Source organism: Mustelus asterias, chromosome 2 (genome assembly GCF_964213995.1).
Source record: "Mustelus asterias chromosome 2, sMusAst1.hap1.1, whole genome shotgun sequence".
Taxonomy (NCBI): Eukaryota; Metazoa; Chordata; class Chondrichthyes; order Carcharhiniformes; family Triakidae; genus Mustelus; species Mustelus asterias.
Window position 1 is genome coordinate 48962062 of NC_135802.1, and position 19544 is coordinate 48981605.

The 19544-nt window shown below is 43.7% G+C and overlaps 1 protein-coding gene across 1 annotated transcript in view; it reads left to right on the plus strand.

Moving 5' to 3' along the window:
* cubn (cubilin (intrinsic factor-cobalamin receptor)) overlaps positions 1-19544 on the plus strand; it is a 374618-nt gene that overhangs the window by 346271 nt on the left and 8803 nt on the right. The window contains exons 60-64 of the mRNA XM_078200308.1: positions 730-935; positions 2952-3114; positions 7814-8022; positions 11306-11450; positions 19074-19246. Coding sequence (XP_078056434.1) covers positions 730-935; positions 2952-3114; positions 7814-8022; positions 11306-11450; positions 19074-19246 — 896 coding nt within the window. The remainder of the gene's footprint in view (positions 1-729; positions 936-2951; positions 3115-7813; positions 8023-11305; positions 11451-19073; positions 19247-19544) is intronic.

Below are 19544 nucleotides of genomic sequence, written 5' to 3' on the forward strand. Positions count from 1 at the left end.
GCTCTTTGATGCCACATTTGGTCAAATGCTGTCTTGATGTCAAGGGCACTCATTCTTACCTCACTTCTTGAGTTTAGTTCTTTGACCATGTTTGAAACAAGGAGGTAAGGAGATGAGTGGCCCTGGCAGAACCTAAACCTAGCATCAGTGAGCAGGTTATTGCCACTTGATAGCACTGTCGATAACCTCTTCCATCACCTTGCTGATAATCAAGATTAGGCGATTGGATGGTAATTGACCAGGTTGCATTTGTCCTTTCTAAGGACAAGACTAACCAATTTTCCACATTGCCAGGTAAATGCCAATGTTTTGGCCGTACGGGACCAGCTTGGCTAGGGGTGTGGCTAGTTCTTCAGTACTATTGTCGGAAAGTTATCAGTGCCCACAGTCTTTGCAGTGTGGAGTTCTTGATTATCCTCCTCACAGTTCACAACACTTCCAAGTTTCATATCATCCGCAAATTTTGAAATTGTGCCTTGTGCCCCTGTGAGAGCAATGGGGAACTCCATCACAGCCCAAAATATATCCATTAATCACTACTCAGTTTCCTGTCATTCAGCCAATATTGTACCGATGTTGCTGACTGTCCTTTTATTTCATGAGCTACAACTTTACTCCCAAGTCTATTATGCAAAATGATCGATTATGTAATCACGGAAAGTGTTTCCCAGGATATTTAGTTTACTTGTTAATGTGGTAACATTAATAAGTCTTGATGTTTCTCCCCAGGATCAAACCAAGGATGCGGTGGGTACTTAACCAGCGCCACAGATACCTTCAGTTCACCAGATATTGACTTAGACGGCAAATATGAAAATAATTTAGACTGTTTGTGGTACATTTTTGTACCTGTAAACAAGATTATTAACATGACATTCACGGCCTTTCTACTGGAGGAGCCATCTGAAGGAATTTGCGCATCTGATTATGTCAGTGTAAGTATTTTGCAATTTAATTATAAGCAACATTACGCGCAGTTTCCAATTCAGTTCAAATCAAAATCAGAAACATGTTTACTGTGAAATAACTGTGCGGATCTTTTATACAGAATTCCCCTCATGCACCCTTGACTCTGGTGCAAAAGTAACTGTAATTAAGATTTTAAGCACTCTGTATTAGCTGTTGATGAAATATTTAAGGATATTACCCAACAACAGAATTCGTGCTGTGACTATGTAAGGTCAAATGACTTGGCAGTCCTTAATTGGTAGAACATATTAGAAATATAGGCCACAGAGCAATGAGTTACTTTGTTATTTTGTAAGAAATAATTAAGAAAAAGAAAGTAAACTAAATTGAATTGTTTCACTTTACAAATAATGAAGAAACACTTAACCAGAAGACCACTGAAACAAATACTATCCAGGAATCCCTGGAAAATTTAGATGTTACTCTTGCTGTGCCATTTCTTTTCCAGAATATTTTCAAAACTTAAAGTAAAGTTTAAAGTTTATTTGTTAGTCACAAGTAAGGCTTACGTTAACACTACAATTAAGGTACTATGAAATTCCCCTGGTCGCCACACTCCAGCGCCTGTTTGGGTCAATGCACCTACCTAGCACATCTTTCAGACTGTGGGATGAAACCGGAGCACCCGGAGAAAACACATGCAGACACAGGGAGAACATGCAGACTCCACACAGACAGTGACCCAAGGCCAGAATCAAACCCAGGTCCCTGGCGCTGTGAGGCAGCAGCGCTAACCACTGTGCCACCGTACCGCCCACAATTTTCAATTAACTGATGAATGTTGGATTTATGATGAAACATCACCATGTACAAATTTCCTCAATTGTTCACTGTGCTTTTGAGCTAGATCTGCCCAAAAGCACTTTGGGCATTTACATAACTCTGCTCCCATTAACAGAAACAAGCTTTTGTGAGTTTCCTCAATTTAAAGGAATAATGCACACTCAAAAATGTAGGTGCCCATAATCAATGTCTCATTTCTTGGCCACCGGATATGTTTTCCATTGTTAACACATCCTAGTACAACATGAAACTTCACCAATTGGTACCTTCATGGTGGCACAGTGGTTAGCACTGCTGCCTCACAGCGCCAGGGACCCAGGTTTGATTCTGGCCTCCGGTCACTGCCTGCGTGGAGTTTGCACATTCTCCCGGTGTCTGCGTGGGTTTCATCCGGGTGCTCTGGTTTCCTCCTATTGTCTGAAAGACCTGCTGGTTAGGTGCATTGGCCATGCTAAATTCTCCCTCAGTGTACCCGAACAGGCGCCAGAGTTTGGCGACTAGGGGATTTTTCACAGTAACTTCATTGCAGTGTTAATGTAAGCCTACTTGTGACACTAATAAATAAACTTTAAACTTCACACTCGCTTAGCCTTTTGATTGCCCGGTCTTTACCATCATGTCAAAAAAAAGCAAAAGACAGATTTTCAGCTGTCATGACCGGCTATCGATTATCACCACGTTTGAGACCGTAGATTAAAGTCAGATGAGGAGGATCAAATATCCATATCAAATTCAACCCAACGTTCTGTCGATTGAACTTCATGGAAGTTAAAACAACTGAGCTGTGGAGTTACCCGTTACATCGCAAATGAAGATCAGCCCTAGATAAAGACACACAAAAAAGGACATTTATGTTTGATGAAATGTCAGTAAATGAATCACCATTTATAGAATGGTTACCTATAGTTGCAGTGACTGTTTGAGCCCAGGGAATAACATTGGAATGAATTAGTTAATTAAACAGTGGGAGAAATATTGATTGAACAGCAGTAAAAATATCTATATGACCACAGATATTGAGGATAGTAGGTCTTGTCAAATCTCAACTTTTATGTTGCCCTTCCTGTCCTGAGTTCATGATAAATTTGTAGGTAGGTAACAAATATTTGGTTTCACAGTGAGAGAAAAGCAAAACTTTCAATAAATTCAGACGGTGAATAATAATATCAAACTTTCTTCCTTGTGATTTTGTTTTTTAGATTTACGATGGAGAGAATACAAACAGTCCATTAGCTGGCACTTACTGTGGCTCTCAGCATCCACCTCCCTTTGTTTCCTCCAGTAACTTCCTTACTGTGAGATTCTTCTCTGGCTTCTCAATTGAATTAGCTGGCTTCAAAGTAACATATGTAGCCAAGGACTGTAAGTCAAATAACTTTTAATGATAATCTGCATATTTTACATGTGTAAATAAGTATAATGTCCTAACTACGTTTGGGATTATGAGTTTTACACAAAAAGAAAAAGATGTAGTTTACACATGTAGATTCAAAGTAACACACAAGAGGTTTATTGAAAGCACTATCCTCTGCACAGAACAGAAAATGAAACTAAGGCAGGAGCCTGTGAAATACTCCAATGACCTCAAGGTCAAGACATGTGACCTGCTCTTAAAGCAATCATGCAGCCACTTAAATATATAACAATGAGGAAAGGCATTATTTATATAATAAATAGAATATAATGTTTATGAATTATTGTTTTAAAACATGACCAGCCAAAATGAAATGCTTAATAAATCTTTCATTCAGATAAAGATGTTTTCGTTCAGAGTTGAACATGGATGACTATTTCGTAGTTTTATATATTGGTCAGTTTAGCTCAGTTGGATGGACAGCTAGTTAGTGATGCAGAGTGACGACAACAGTGTGGGTTCAATTCCCATGCTGGCTGAGATTATTTATGAAGGTCCACCTTCTCAACCTTAACCCTCGCCTGAGGTGTGGTGATCCACAGGTTAATCACCACCAGCCAGCTCTCCCCTATGAGTCACGGTCATCTGGGACTATAGCGACGCTATAATTTATCATTTTATCAGTGTTATATAAATTAGCACACTGACTTTTGACATTGTTGTGAACCTAGCTATAGATTAGGAAGGAGTGATCTGACATTAACCTTGAATTTCCAGCCCATTTGATTCCTCCCCTGAATATATAGGATATAGTTCCAAGGCCATTGGAAATCCTCTGATGACCTACTTTATTTCTGAGCTTGCATGTCAGCAAGCACTGCCACCATGGAATAAGGGAGGGAAAGAAAGAATGCAGCAATACCTGACATTATTGTCACTTTGAGCATTCTGAAACACTGGCTGAATTTCTCTCTCATGCCTGGGTACCCTACCCTTATCTCAGTCACGGCTGATCTATCATAGGCTAGGCACTGAACCTCCAAACTTTTATGTCTGCCCAGGTGAGTACCAAATCATTGTGTGCATATACCCAGAGAACAACCAGGGAATCTTCCAATGCGTTACATCAGCAAGGGAATCAAGGGTTACAGGGAACGGACAGGAAAGTGGACATGAGGAATGTTGGTTCACCCATGATCCTATTGAATGGCAGAACAAGCTCGAGGGGCCAAATAGCCTACTCCTGTTCCTATTTCTTATCGTCTTTATTAAAAATAGCAAATGGGTGATGAATGTTGTCTCCTCACTTTGTACAGCTTCAGTGCACCTTCTGCTGGACCAGGGCTGATGGCATAATATTTCCACCAAACCAAAAACATTACTTAGAGGCCACAAGAATGGTTGGTGTATTAAGTGGAAATGTCAAACTATTACACGAGGGCAAATTAAGGAATGTTGGAGTTGCATTTTCACAGCGGTTCTACAAATTGCTGTAATTTTGGAGGAAGATCCGTGAAAACCCTGGAAGAACCATTTCTCCCTGGTTTCTGCAGATATTTCATCAAAGTTGCAGCAGATGATCTACAGAATTGCATTGTTGGGAAAGTATGTTGGCCCATCATGTCCAAGCTCTGGGGAACTGTATCTGGAGGGGAACCCTGAAGGTACAGTGCGGAATCCCCTCTGCCTCTCCCCGGGTGATTCATAAGTAAAGATCACATGGCAATTGCCTGGGAAGTTCACACGTGTGATGGGCAAATTGCCCTGCATTGGGGTCCATCTGATAATGAGATTTAAATCTTGGATGGTTCCAATGGTATTACTGTAATAATTACCCAGAAGAAGTTAGAGCAATTTAAACCACTTCTATCATCTGCGTAACTATAGAATTGACCCTTTCCAACCCACTAAGGGATTCCCCCCACCCTCCTGACCCCCACAAAGACCACAGAAATCCCCCCAATTACCCCATAATCCCCACTAGCCCCAACATGCCCCCTGAGCACCCCCTAACCTCCTCCAACACCCCACAGGACCTCCTGACTACATTCCCCCCCCCCCACCCCCCCCCCCCCCCCCCCACCTCAAGTACACCCCCACACCTTGAATGCCCACTGTACTCCCTGAGAACCACAGGGCACTTGGCAAACCACCCCCCCCCCCCACTCCCCCCGACTGCCTTCCCACCATGCCTCCCCCCCGCCCCGAACTACACCTCCAGCCTTCGACTGTCCTCTCTGCCTGCACTGCCATGACTGCCATCCCGGTAACCTGACCCCCTCCCCTGACTGCCCTTCTCACACCTGACTACAACCCCCCCCCCCCCCCCCCCCCCAAGACCTCCCCACTCACCAACCCCCTCAGTGACCACCCACATCAAGACCCCCCCCTCCCCCCCACTGACCACCACTCCCCAGCCCTCCACTGGCCACCCTCCGACCCATCCTATCCCAGCCTCTCTCCTAAACCGGCCTACTTGGCTTGTCAGTGATTGGACCTTTAAACTTCCCTTTAAACTTTACAGCAGCTGATGCTGCAATAAAAGGGGCGTGGCCTCCCTGCATCCATCCGACTCCACAGCCCTGGACCGAAGGTCGGGGAAACCAGTTGGAATGCACAAATCATGCCTGGCCTGAGTTTGGGAAAGATAGGTGCCGCTAGATTTCCAGGAATGGAACTGCGAGCAGAGTGGTAATCAGACTCAGTTGCCACTCCACCAGAAGTTGCAGCCTTTAGGACAGGATTTTCCACGCCTCCTGCATGGTGTTTCACGGCAGCGGAGGTAGCCCGCCATTGGCCGGTGGCAGGATTTTCTGGCCCTGTCACTGTCAACGGGGTTTCCCATTGTATGCACCCTCCCCCCCCTCCCCATCACCGGCTGGAAATGTGCGGCAGGGGTTCATTATTGGCAGAACCAGAAGATTCCACTGGTGGGAACGGCCAGAAAATTCCAGCCATAGTGTCAAGACCATGACATAGCAGAAGCAGAAGTGTTTGAAATAGGAATGTATTCCATTTCCGAAAACTAAAATCATTCCCATTGATAGGCAGAGGACTTTGCCCCTTGACTGTCTTTACTTTCAATAGTACTGCCTTTTTAATAAGACTATAGGATACAAGAGCCGAATTAGGCTATTCAGCCCATCGAGTCTGCTCCACCATTCAGTCGTGGCTGATATGATTCTCATCCCCATTCTCCTGTCTTCTCTCTGTAAACCTTGATCCCTTATTGATTAAGAACCTATCTATCTCTGCCTTAAAGACACGCAATGACCTGGCCTCCACAGCCCTCTGTGGCAATGAATTCCTCAGATTCACCACTCTCTAGCTGAAGAAATTCTTCCTCATCTCAGTTTTAAAGGAGTGTCCCTTCACTCTGAGGTTGTGCCCTTGAGTTTTAGTCTCTCCCACTGTTGGAAACATCCTCTCCATGTCCACTCTATCCAGGCCTCTCAGTATCCTGTAAGTTTCAATTAGATCCCCCCTCGTCCTTCTAAACTCCATCGAGTACAGACCCAGACTCCTAAATTGCTCCTCGTATGACAAACTCTTCATTCCCGGGATCATTCTTGTGAATCTCCTCTGGACCCTTTCCAAGGCCAGCATATCCTTCCTTAGGTATGGGGCCCAAAACTGTTCACAATACTCCAAATGGGGTCTGAAATTTACTGGGCGGGATTTTTCAGCTGTGCTTGCCCCAAGACTGGAAAATCCAGCCCAAGGTCAATGGACCTTTGCATGATCCGCCCGTGGCCACTATGATTCCCGATGCGGGTGGGCGGGATGGGAAAATCCCCCCGCTGTGTTTAATTGTGCCCCAACACTAGGGGGAGCTTCCTGCACAGAGGCAGCGTCAGCCACGGAAAGTGAGAGATGCTTTAACATCCAGCTGGGATCTTACCACTTTATCATTTGCAATTGGACAGACAGCGAAAATTATGTTTTGAGATGCAAACTGAAACCTGTTATTAGGGAATAGCCTCGAACAGAAGCATCTTTGGATTGACTATTTCCCATAACGTTCTGCTCATTTGCCAGTCTTTATCATTAACATTCTCGTTATTATTAAAATTCTCAACAGAACAAACTATCCAGTGAACAAAATGAGACATATCCCTACCCAGAGAGAACAAAGTTATTTGTGCATGAAATAATTTTGGTTTCAAACTTAACTTTGATAGTGCACCAGTGCCACCTGCTGCTTACCACCAAAACAGCAAGGGTTTTCTCCCAGCAGGAATTCAGTTTAACTGTTATTGTGTAATGTAACTGTAATAATTAAAATCATCAGTGGAATTAAGAAACGCCAATGCTGAGGGCGGCAGAGTGGCACAGTGATTAGCACTGCTGCCTCACAGTGCCAGGTCCCCGGGTCCGATTTCCGGCTTGGGTCACTGTCTGTATGGAGTCTGCACATTCTCCCCGTGTCTGCGTGGGTTTCCTCTGGGCACTCCGATTTCCTCCCACAGTCTGAAAGTTGTGCTCGTTAGGTGCATTGACCCAAACAGGCGCTGGAGTGTGGCGACTAGGGGAATTTCACAGTAACTTCATTGCAGTGTTAATGTAAGCCTTACTTGTGACTAATAAGTACACTTTAATTTTAAACCTCTACAATGAACATATTAGTTTCAAAAACTGCCAAAAATAATTATGCATTCTGTCCTGCAGTTGTAATTTGCCATCTGTTCTTGTGATTTTTTTTCCCAGTGCTATGTGGCGGATATATCAACGCTACCAACATGTCTCAAATCATTACATCCCCTGGTTACCCAGCTGATTATCCACCTCTCACCTCGTGCCACTGGATCCTCGATGCTCCTACACAGCAACAAATCAGAGTGACAGTACAGGAATTCAACTTACCAGCCCACCAAAACTGTACTGCTGATTATCTGGAGATTAAAGATTGGCCAGTGGTTAGACAAATATATATTTATTATTTATGTTTATATTTATTATCTATTTAGGGCGGCACAGTGGTTAGCACTGCTGCCTCACAGCGCCAGGAACATGCGTTTGATTCCTGGCTCGAGTCATTGTCTGTGCGGAGTTTGCATGTTCATCCTGTGTCTGCATGGGTTTCCTCCGAGTGCTCTGGTTTCCCCCCCACAGTCTGAAAGACGCGCTGGTTAGGTGCATTGGCCATGCTAAATTCTCCCACAATGTACCCGAACAGGCACCAGAGTGTGGCGACTAGGGGTAACTTCATTGCAATGTTAACTTAGGCCTACCTGTGATACTAATAAATAAACTTTATATTAATGTAACATATACATAATGTACTATTCAGTATTCAGGGAAGGATTAGCTGTCCACCAGCTTGGGTTCATACAGCATCAACTCTTGTTCAGTCCTTACATTTAGGAAAAGTTTCATGCATGCGACTTGCTTGCAATTAATTAGTCTCCATGTGGCATCATTATTCCATCACCCCGCCCCCACCCCACTGCCCGCATTCAGTTTTCTTTATAATTTTCCCTTGAGCAGAAGGTAGTTAGTTGCACTTCACATTCTTGAGATAGAAAACCTTCTGTTTCATTTTTCATGTTAAAAGAAATCACAAAAACATGGACAGGCAGAAAAACAAAGTTTCAGAAATTGTGAATAAGATGAAGTAAGTGTTTCCTAACTGCAGCGTATTTTAAGATGCCCTCGCCTCCAGTAGTGAACCTGCTTCACCCAAAGCTGCGGAGTTCCATGGGCCTGCCTTATGCAAACTTGGAGCACTGGGCAGCTCCAAGTGAATTATAGAATGAAATAAGAAGCAGGAATACTGGAAGTACCCAGAGGGCCTGGCAGCATTTGTCCAGAGGAAACGAAGGCCGGAATTCTCTGGCTGTTCACGCCGGCGGGATTCTCCGGTCCCGCCGGCAGCTCACCCCTGTCCGTGGGTTTGCCACCAGTGCGGGTGATGTCAATGGGAATTCCCATTGACAATGGCGGAACCAGAGAATCCAGCCGCTGGCAAACAACGCGCCACCTCCCAGCGGCAGGAAACACGCGGCTGGGAGGCTGGAGAATCTCACCCTAGAGGTCACAAGACTAACTGATTATTCCCAGCATTTTCTGTTTGTATTTGAGATTTCCAGCAACTGGGATATGTGCTTTTGTTTCAGTTATAGAATGGATTTGATGCAGAGGAATACCAACCAGTAGTATTTTCATCTTTAATCAGAAAGCTCTGAGCAAGAGTTAGTTAGTGCTGAATGATGACCACATCTTATGTGTTAATTTTGTATTTAGACCACCCAGGCTCATTTATTGAAAACTCTTAACACTAAGTAGAGGAAAATAATCCATCACGTCAGTCTGTCGGGTCTCATAGGTCAGAGGGAAAAGGAAATAAAAAAACTTGAATTGATATGTTGCTATTCATGTCCTCAGGATGCCTGCAAGTGTATAATAACCAACCAAATACTTCTGGAAATGAAATCACTATTGTTATGTAGGGAAGTGCAAGAACCAACTTGCGCAGAACAAAATCCCACAAATAGCAGATGACGCAAGTGCTGAGTAAACGTATCCCTGTGGTGTTAGTTGTGGTATGGACATAGATCAGGACAACTGGAGAATTTCCTGCTTTTCTCATATAGTACCATAGCATCTTTTTTAATCTGCCTGAAGAGACAGCTGGGCCTTCCCTTAACATCCCATCTGAATAACAGCTCTCCTGACAATGCAGCACTTTCTTCAGTAGTGCATTGAAGTGACAGCCTGAGGAAGTGACCGTAGAAACATAGAAAATAGGAGCAGGAGGAGGCCATTTGGTCCTTCAAACCTGTTCTGCCATTCATTATGAGCATGGCTGATCATCATGCTAGATGTAGTACTTGGAGCAAATGGGATCAAAGGTGATGAGTAGAAAGCAGGATTAGGCTATTGAGTTGGATCGGCTATGATCATAATGAATGGCAGAACAGCTCGAAGGGCCACAAATGGCCTCCTTCTGCTCCTATCTTCTATGTTTCTATCCAATTCAGTAACCCATTCTCACTTTCCCCCCATATCATTTGATCACTTTAGTTCCAAGAGCTATATCTATCTTCTTTTTGAAAATATACACTGTTTTTTGGCCTCAACTGCTTTCTGTGATAGACAATTCCACAGGCTTACCACTCTCTGGGTGAAGAAATTTCTCCTCATCTCAGTTCTAAATGGTTTACCCCGTATCCTTAGACTGTAACCCATGGTTCTGGACTTCCCCACCATCGGAAACATCCTTCCTGCATTTACCCTGTTAGAATTTTATAGGTTTCTATAAAATCCCCCCCTCGTTCTTCTAAACCATAGCGAGTATAATCCTAACCAACTCAATCTCTCCTCATATGTCAGTCCTGCCATACCAGGAATCAGTCTGGTACCAGATCCTGGAGTAACTGCCTGGAGCATTTCCAATCTTGAAGTGAACCTTGGAATCCACAATCATGGAGTACATCAGCAAGGGTGTACCATGTAGCCAAGTTGGCACTGACACTGCTGAGCCAGACTGACACTGTGATACTCATTCAATTCTCTCTACTGCTGATTTTCAATTTAACTGGTACAGTCTCCAAGGCAATGGCCAGAACTCTACTACCTCGCCCACCACGAAACTGGCACGGGTAGGGGTCCGACAACAGAAATTTCCATTGACCTCGGATGGGAATTTCCGGTCTTGCCCAAGCGAGGTCGTAAAATCCCGCCCAATGTCTCTACCAACCACAGTCCACTTGCCAACCAATCAGCACTCTCTTCTCATGGGGTATAAATTATTGTTCCCTTTATATTTGATATTCTTGCTAATGGTCCTGATGAGTACAAAAGAAAAAGCTTCAACAACATGTGTCTTTTTTCAGCAATACTTATTTTCAATTTATTAGCATATGTTTAGTTAATGGCAGGAGTGTCTGATACAACATCTGATCGATAATTTGTCTTTAATGCATTCTGCCAAATGAAGTAAAATTCTATCAGCCTTTAGGAAGATAGATGATTGAAATTGTGATATTTTCAACAGAAGAGGTACAGAGATTTCATAAGACTCTAGTAATAGCAAGGAATTTTGAGGGAATGACAGGATTGCTGCAATTTTTTCCAGACAAACATTTTGAATGTCAACAGGAATTAGAGCTCATCTTCATGAAGATTGTTATACAACGTTTTGTGGATTTAAGCCTTTTACATTTCTGTCTAAAATGATTACTTTTTTCCCATTGTTAGAGTGATTTTGGGCAGATTCATCGATTCTGTGGTTCCAATCCAACCATCCCAGATTTCTATTCATATGGTCGCACAATTAAGATTGACTTCGCATCACAGGCATATCAGAGCGGAAATAAATTCCAGCTAATGTACGAGGTTGCAGGTAAAGCCTTGATTCTTTCCCCTAATTAATGTATTACGAATCTATGTTTAACTGCAGGCAATCATTATGGAACTAATTTTATTTACACCTCACCAACAAAGAGGGCAGCAGAGGCAGCTGTAATATACTACACTCCGCCCCAATTTGAGAAATATAACACATACATTAAAATGCAAGATGGTATATTATACATAATTTCCCAGAATACGATATGACTAACCCAGCAACAACATCACCTGAAGGTTGGATTGCTCATTTGTTTTCACAGTAATTATAACCAAAACATATATGACTGATACTGCAAGAATGATTTATATGTAAAAGAAAATGAATTTCCTGAGCACCAGTATGTGTTTAACAAAAACTATCATCATTTGACAAGAAATAATGAAAATAACAACTTGTATCTTCTTCCTTCTTACATACGTTCAATCAGCCATGGTTCAGAAAGTCACTCATTTCTGAATTTTGGATTTGACTCCCGCAAAATACAGGCTCATACAACACTTGGGAGAGTGTTACACTGTCAGAGGCATCATCCTCTGACTTCCAAAAGGCATTTGCTATAGTGCCACACAACAGACTTGTGAACATTGTTAGAGCTCATGGAATAAAAGAAACAGTAGCAACAGGGGCAAGGGTTAAAGGAGATGGACGAGGCAAGTTTTTTACACCGAGGTAGTGGGTGCCTGGAACTCACTGCCGGATGAGGGAGTGGAAGCAGGTACAATAGTGACTTTTAGTGTCTTGACAAATGCATGAATAGGATGGGCATAGAGGGATATGCTCCCCGGAAGGGTAGGGGGTTTTAGTTCAGACAGGCAGCATGGTTGGTGCAGGCTTGTATGACCGAAGGGCCTGTTCCTGTGCTGTAATTTTCTTTGTTCTTTGTTGTTTGAAGTTGGCTGAGTGACAGGAAACAAACATAATGGCGTATGAATGTTTTTGGGCTGGAGGAAGCTTTGTAGCAGACTTCCCCAGGGACCAATGTTGAGACTCTTGACATGTATAAATGACCTAGACTATGGTGTACAGGGCACAGTTTCAAAATTTGTGGATGATATGAAACTTGGAAGCTTTGTGAACTATGAGGAGGATAGTGTAGAACTTCAAAAGGACAAGTTGGTGGAATGGGTGGACAAGTGGCAGATGAAGTTCAATACAAAGAAATGTGGAAGGAAAAACATGGAAAGACATTAATAGCCCATAACCTCCAACCTCCCCGGAGGGTCATTCCCTGGATGTATCCCAGAAGCTGCACTGGCGAAGTCCCCATGCAAGGACTGAATGGGAATTGCCCAGGAAGTTCACAGTTCCGGTGAGCAATTACCCTGCACTGGGAATCATCCGATGGAAGGTACTCCAATTTAAAACAGAGACTTTGGATGATTCTGATTGTTTTATCAGAAAAGTTACCAGGAAACGTTAGAAGAATAAAAAAAAAATTGCAGACTGGTTAAAAAATAAAAGCCCATAGGATCCCGGGGAATATAGCAAGCTGGATGCAAAACTGGCTCAATGGCAAGAAATAAAGGGTAATAGTTGATGGGTGTTTTTAGAGGAAGGCTGTTTCCAGTGGGGTTCTACAGGGCTCAGTACCAGGTCCCCTGCATTTTGTGGTCCATATTAGATATAAATGTAGGGGGAATGATCAACAAGTTTGCAGACAACGCAAAATTTGATGGTATGGTTGATAGCGAGGAGGAAAGCGATAGGCTGCAGGAAGATATTAATGGATTGGTCAGATGGGCAGAAAAGTGGCAAATGGAATTCAATCCAGAGAAGTGTGAGGTGATACATTTGGGGAAGTCGAGCAAAGCAATGAATACACAATAAATGGGAGGATACTGAGAAATGTAAAGGAAGTGAGGGACCTTAGAGTGAATGCCCACCGATCCCCGAAAGTGGCAGGATAGCTTTATAAGGCCAGAAGGCACATGAAACCCTTTAATTTATTAGCCAAGGTATAGAATATAAGAGCAGGGAGGTTATGCTGGAACTATATATAACATTAGTTAGGCCACAACTTGAGGACTGTGTGCAGTTCTGATCACTTCATTACAGAAAGGATGTAATTACATTGGAGGGTACAGAGGGTGTTGCAAAGACTGGAAAGTTGCAGCTGTAAGGATGGCTTAGATAGGCTGGGGTTGTTCTTCTTGGAACAGAGGAGGCTGAAGGGAGATTTGATTGAGATATGCAAAACTGTGAGGGGCCTGGAGAGAGTATCTTAGCAGACAGGTCAGTGACAAGGGAGGTGGACGAATAGGTTTAAAGTGATTGGTTGGAAGATTAGAGCAGAGATGAGGAATAGTATTTTCACCCAGAGGGTGTTAGAGGTCTGGAACTCACTGTCTGAAAGGGTAATAGAGGCAAAAACCCTCAACTGATTTAAAAAGTGTCTGGATATGGATCTCAAGTGCTGGAACCTGCAGGGCTATGGACCGAAAGTGGGATTAGGCTGGTGGTTCGTTTCTTGACCAGCGCAGACACAATCGGACCACTGGCCTCTTTCTGTGCCATGAACGTTCTGTGATTCTGAACCTTGTCCTAGGAGCATGTTTAAGCATTAACTTGCAAGGTGAGCAATTGTTGTCGACTGTTCTATAAGAGAACAGAAAATTCTCAAGACTGTCAAACAGAAAAATTGAAATTCCTTCCTAATTTCTCACCTAGCAAATACTTCTTCAGAGCTTTCTTCCCAATCTGTCCACTTCCATCTGCAGCCCGCGCGATGCTGCATAGAGTGTGTTTGACTCCATTCTTACTGAGAAAAATTTCAAAATGGTCTAATATTAGCTTTGGATTGTTACCGAATACCAACACTTCGAGACAATCCATTAAAATTGCAAATCAACTTTTCACAATCTTAATATTTGGCATAGACTCAACATTAAAAAAAATTAATTTAAAGGAGGTGGGCGTTGCTAACCACCCTGCCCCAGCCCTGAATAGACCCCCCTACCCCGTCATAGCCCCGCTATCATAGTCCCTGCTCAGGCTCCAGCCCCACCCCCTGAGCACTGCCAGGGTGCCAGATTGGCATTGCCAGATGGGCACTGCCCAGCCATATCTCCAACAACCCAAGAGCTTCAATGGCCTCTGACACCCCTGCTGTGGGCATCATACCTGGTCTCCACTAGTGCAGACCAATAGTGATTCTTGCCAGGCCTGCGTCGCACCTGAGGGTCGGAATATTACGGAAGCTTGGAGAATCTGGTGTCGAACAGGCTATGCATATTTAAATACTACTTTAAATATGCTAATCAGCTTCATGCCCTATCTGGGTGCGATCTGGTTTGCACCAATAGAAAAGGATCGGGATGATTAGAGAGAGGATCCGATCTAAGGAAGAAGCATACAAATTGGTCAAGAAAAATAATAGGTCTGAGGATTGGGAGCAGTTTAGAATTCAGCAAAGAAGGACCAAGGGATTGATTCAGAAAGGGAAAATACAATACGAAAGTAAGCTTGCAGGGAACATAAAGACTGATACTAAGGGCCTGATTTTACCATCATGTTGCGCCCATTTTCAGGTGCAACAACTTGATAAAGTCAGGCGTGAGGCGAGTAGCGTGATCCGCACCCACATCCGCGCTGGTTCCCCCTTGACCAAGGCCTGAAAATGGACACGATTGGGTCAGCACCTGAAATGGGCTTAACAGCCATTTAAATGCACTTGAATGCGTTTAAATTGAATTAATGGGCTGCACCCCCAACTTTACCAGCACTTCCCCCTTTACTGCCGCGTTCGCCAATCCGGAATCGGCACGAAACAGACATGCTCCATAAAAGTCCGATTTCGGCGCTCTATCATTGAGGATTAGTGAGGAGGTAAGTGCGTAGCATCCGATGGCTCTCTGGTGCTCACAGGTGTCTTTTTGTTGTGGCCATTTTCTTTCTCGGGTCAGTAGCGGCTCTGCGGGGGCGTGGGGGGGCTGTTGCTCAACAGGGACTCCAATGTCTGACTTGGAAAATTGATGGGATTGAAGGTGAATAAATCCCCAGGGCCTGATAATCTACATCCCAGAGTACTTAAGGAAGTAGCTCTAGAAATAGTGGATGCATTAGTGGTCATCTTCCAGGTTTCTATAGACTCTGGAACAGTCCCTGGAGATTGGAGGGTAGTGAATGTCACTCCAATATTCAAAAAGGGAGGGAGAGAGGAAACAGGGAATTATAGACCAGTAAGCTAAACATCAGTCGTGGGGAAAATTCTCGAATCCATTATCAAGGACTTTATAGCAGAGCATTTAGAAAGCAGTGGCAGGATCAGACAGAGCCAGCATGGGATTGGAGGAAGTGTATTGAGATAGATAGAAAACTGGTTGGCAGAGAGGAAATAAAGAGTAAGAATTAATGGATGCTTTTCAAATTGGCGCATAGTAACTAGTGGGGTGCCACAGGAATCGGCGCTGGGACCCCAGTTATTCACACTATATATTAATGATTTGGATGAGAGAACAAAATGTAACATCTCAAAGTTTGCAGATGATACCAAGTTGGGTGGGAGGGTGAACTATGATGAGGATGCAGAGATCCTTCAGAATGATCTGGACAGGTTGGGTGAATGGACTAATCAATGGCAGATGCAGTATGATTTGGATAAGTGTGAGGTTATTCACTTTGGAAGCAAAAACAAGAAGGCAGATTACTGAATGGCTGTAAATTGGGAGAGGGGAATGTGCAGTGGGACCTGGGTGTCCTTGTGCACCAGTCACTGAAGGTAAACATACAGGTGCAGCAGGCGGTAAAGAAGGCAAATGGCATGTAGGCCTTCATTACGAGAGGTTTCGAGTACAGGAGCAAGGATGTGTTGTTGCAATTATACAGGGCCTTGGTGAGGCCATACCTAGAATATTGTGGTCTCCTTTTCTGAGGAAGGATGTTCTTGCTCTCGAGGGAGTGTAGCGAAGGTTACCAGGCTGATTCCGGGAATGGCGGGACTGATGTATGAGGAGAGATTGACTAGGTTAGGACTGTTTTCGCTGGAGTTCAGACGAATGAGGGGGGATCTCATAGAGACTTACAAAATCCTAACCGGACTAGACAGGGTAGATGTAGGGAGGATATTCCCGATGGTGGGGGATCCAGAACCAAGGGTCACAGTCTGAGGATTCAGGGTAGACCATTTAGGATGGAGGTGAGGAGACATTTCTTCACCCAAAGAGTGGTGAGCCTGTGGAATTCATTACCACAGGAAATAGTTGATGCCAAAACATTGAATGTATTCAAGAGGTGGCTGGATATAGCACTTGGGGCGAATGGGATCAAAGGTTATGGGGAAAAAGCAAGATTAGGTTATTGAGTTGGGTGATCAGCCATGATAATAATGAATGGCGGAGCAGGTGCAAAGGGTCAAATGGCCTCCTCCTGCTCCTATCTTCTGTGTTTCTATGATTGCAATTTTCTGGGATCACAATGGCTACCATGACAACGGTAGTATCTAAATCTAAGATAGTGAACTTCGCTGCCATGGTCTGGATTTCCTGAAAGCTGGTGGGTCATCCCTGCTGGCTCAGGAAAAGAATGTTTTTGCCATTTTCATCCATCTGCTGTGCCACTTCTGTGGCCTCATCACAAGCTTCCTTCAAAAACATACCTGGAGTTAGTTAGCTCGGTTGGCTAGATGGCTAGTTCATGACGCAGAGCAATGCCAACAGCATTGATTCAATCCCCATATCAGCTGAGGTTATTCATGAAGGCCCCACCTTCTCAACCTTGCCCCTCGTCTGAGGTGTGGTCATCCTCAAGGGGGAGAGCGACCTTATGGTCATCTGGGCCGATGACAACTTTGGTATATATCTACTTTGGATACAGAGTGTTGGCCTGATTGCACTGAATGTGAGGAAATAGCAATCAGGATGCTATTGAGACAGCATTTGACCAAATATGATCTCTAATAAAATTGATATCAGTGGGAATCAGGGAGTAAACTCTCCACTGATTGGAGTCATCCCAGTACAAAGGAAGATGGTTGAGGTTGTTGGAAGGCAATCATCTCAGCCCAGAACATCACTGCAGGAGTTCCATCTTCAGCTGCTTCATCATGTTGGAAGAGAGGTTGTTTGTTGATGATTAAACAATATTCAATTCTATTCACAGCTTTTCAGTTAATAAAGTAAGCAGCAGGACCTGAACAACATTCAGGCTAGGGCTGATAAGTGGAAAAGGCTATGGCCCTGATATTATGTGGGCGGCGCAGTGGTTAGCACTGCTGCCTCACAGTGCCAGGGATCTGGATTCAATTCCAGCCTCGAGTGACTGTATGGCTTTTGCACATTCTCCCGATGTCTGTATGAATTCTCTCCGGATCCTCCGGTTTCCTCCCACAGTCCAAAAATGTGTGGGTAAGGTTGATTGGCCATGCTAAATTGCCCCTTAGAGCCGGGAGATTAGCAGGGTAAACACGTGGGATTATGGGTATAGGGACTGGGTGAGATTGTTATCGGTGCAGGATTGATGGGCCGAATGGCCTCCTTCTGCACTATAGGGATTCTACGATCAGCGTATTGCCTTCGAAGAAAAGCTTAGACTGGATTTGATTTGATCTTAAGGCCTCTGACAAACAGGTCTCTGAAGTTAATTTCTAAGTTGCTGCCGTACCACAGTGATGAAGAGTTTCCTTAATTTGAGAATGCAACTTGCAACAGTCTCACTTCATAGAATCATAGAGTCCCTACAGTGCAGAAGGAGGCCATTCAGCCCATTGAGTCTGCACTGACCACAATCCCATCCAGGCCCTATTCCCGTAACCCCACTTATTTACCCTGTTAATCCCCCTGATACACGGGAGAATATGCAAACTCCACATAGACAGTGACCCGAGGCCGGAATTGAATCCGTGTCCCTGGTGCTGTGAGGCAGCAGTGCTAACCACTGTGCCACTGTGCTGCCCAAAACTTGGCAACTTCTTCCTTTCATAGAATGCAAATTTCAGAGGAATCTCATTTTCACTCATACCACAATGGAGATATCAGAATCTCATTCATTTCAGATCAGCCCGTAGTCACTAGTCTTCTATGATAGGATTGAATTCCCTCCTTACCCAAATATACCTGCGGTACCATTTTTTCCAAATGCCGCTTAATTGAATATAATGTACTCTAATGGAGCAGTCTTTCCAATCGCTCAAACATCCTCAAAATCAACCTTAGAAGGTCCAAAAAGTGGGTTACAACTTTCTTTGGCCCTTATTTTCTCAAATAATATGTAAAACAATTCCATCCTATCCTCGTGTCATCTTTCTGTTGTGTATTGCATGGATTAGGACCAACATGTACTCAGCAGCAGGCAGTCTTTATTGAACTAACTTTATTTACACCACACCAGCAGCGAGGACAGCATAGAGGCAGCACTTATGTACTACATGTATCCTCTCAGCTCCTCCTGCCCCCGCTGAGGTGTTCAATCAAGGCATGCCCCACAAGCAGCATTGCTAGGGCGTTCATTTTCAAACTTAAATATTTAAGAATCACATCACAGTCAAATGACTATTTGTTAACCTAGTAAATTATCTTTCAATTCAGTCAGATCCTGTAAATTGCTTTGTAATACATTTGTCTGACACCTGATTCGGTACATTTGATTTTATTTTTTGCATATTGTAAATATTCTTTCCAGGCTGTAGCAGACAATATAACCAATCATTTGGTTATCTGAAGAGTCCTGGCTGGCCCGACATCTATCCTAACAGCCTAGATTGTACAATCATACTGCGAGCTCCAGAGAGCCACAAGATCTCCCTCTTCTTTCATGCTTTTGACATTAGTGGCTGCAACTATGACTATTTAGAGGTGAGATGTTACTGTCACTTATCACAGCATTAAATAGTTATTAGCTAAGCAATCAGGCAATCAACAATTTTACTGCCTCCTCACTTCAGGTGTAATCTTTTAGGAACTCAATTTTAATAGGGAATCCTGTGCTAATCGTAAGGTAAATAAAGGAAACCAAGCGTGAACAACTCCTTCCACAAAGGGGTTTTGGAAAAGGGAAGAGATATGTATATCTGGTTGCTGTTACAAAAAAATTCTCATTAGTATTTCACTTAGTGGTTCCTTTGCTTGGTGTTTTTTTTGGTAGAAAAAGATG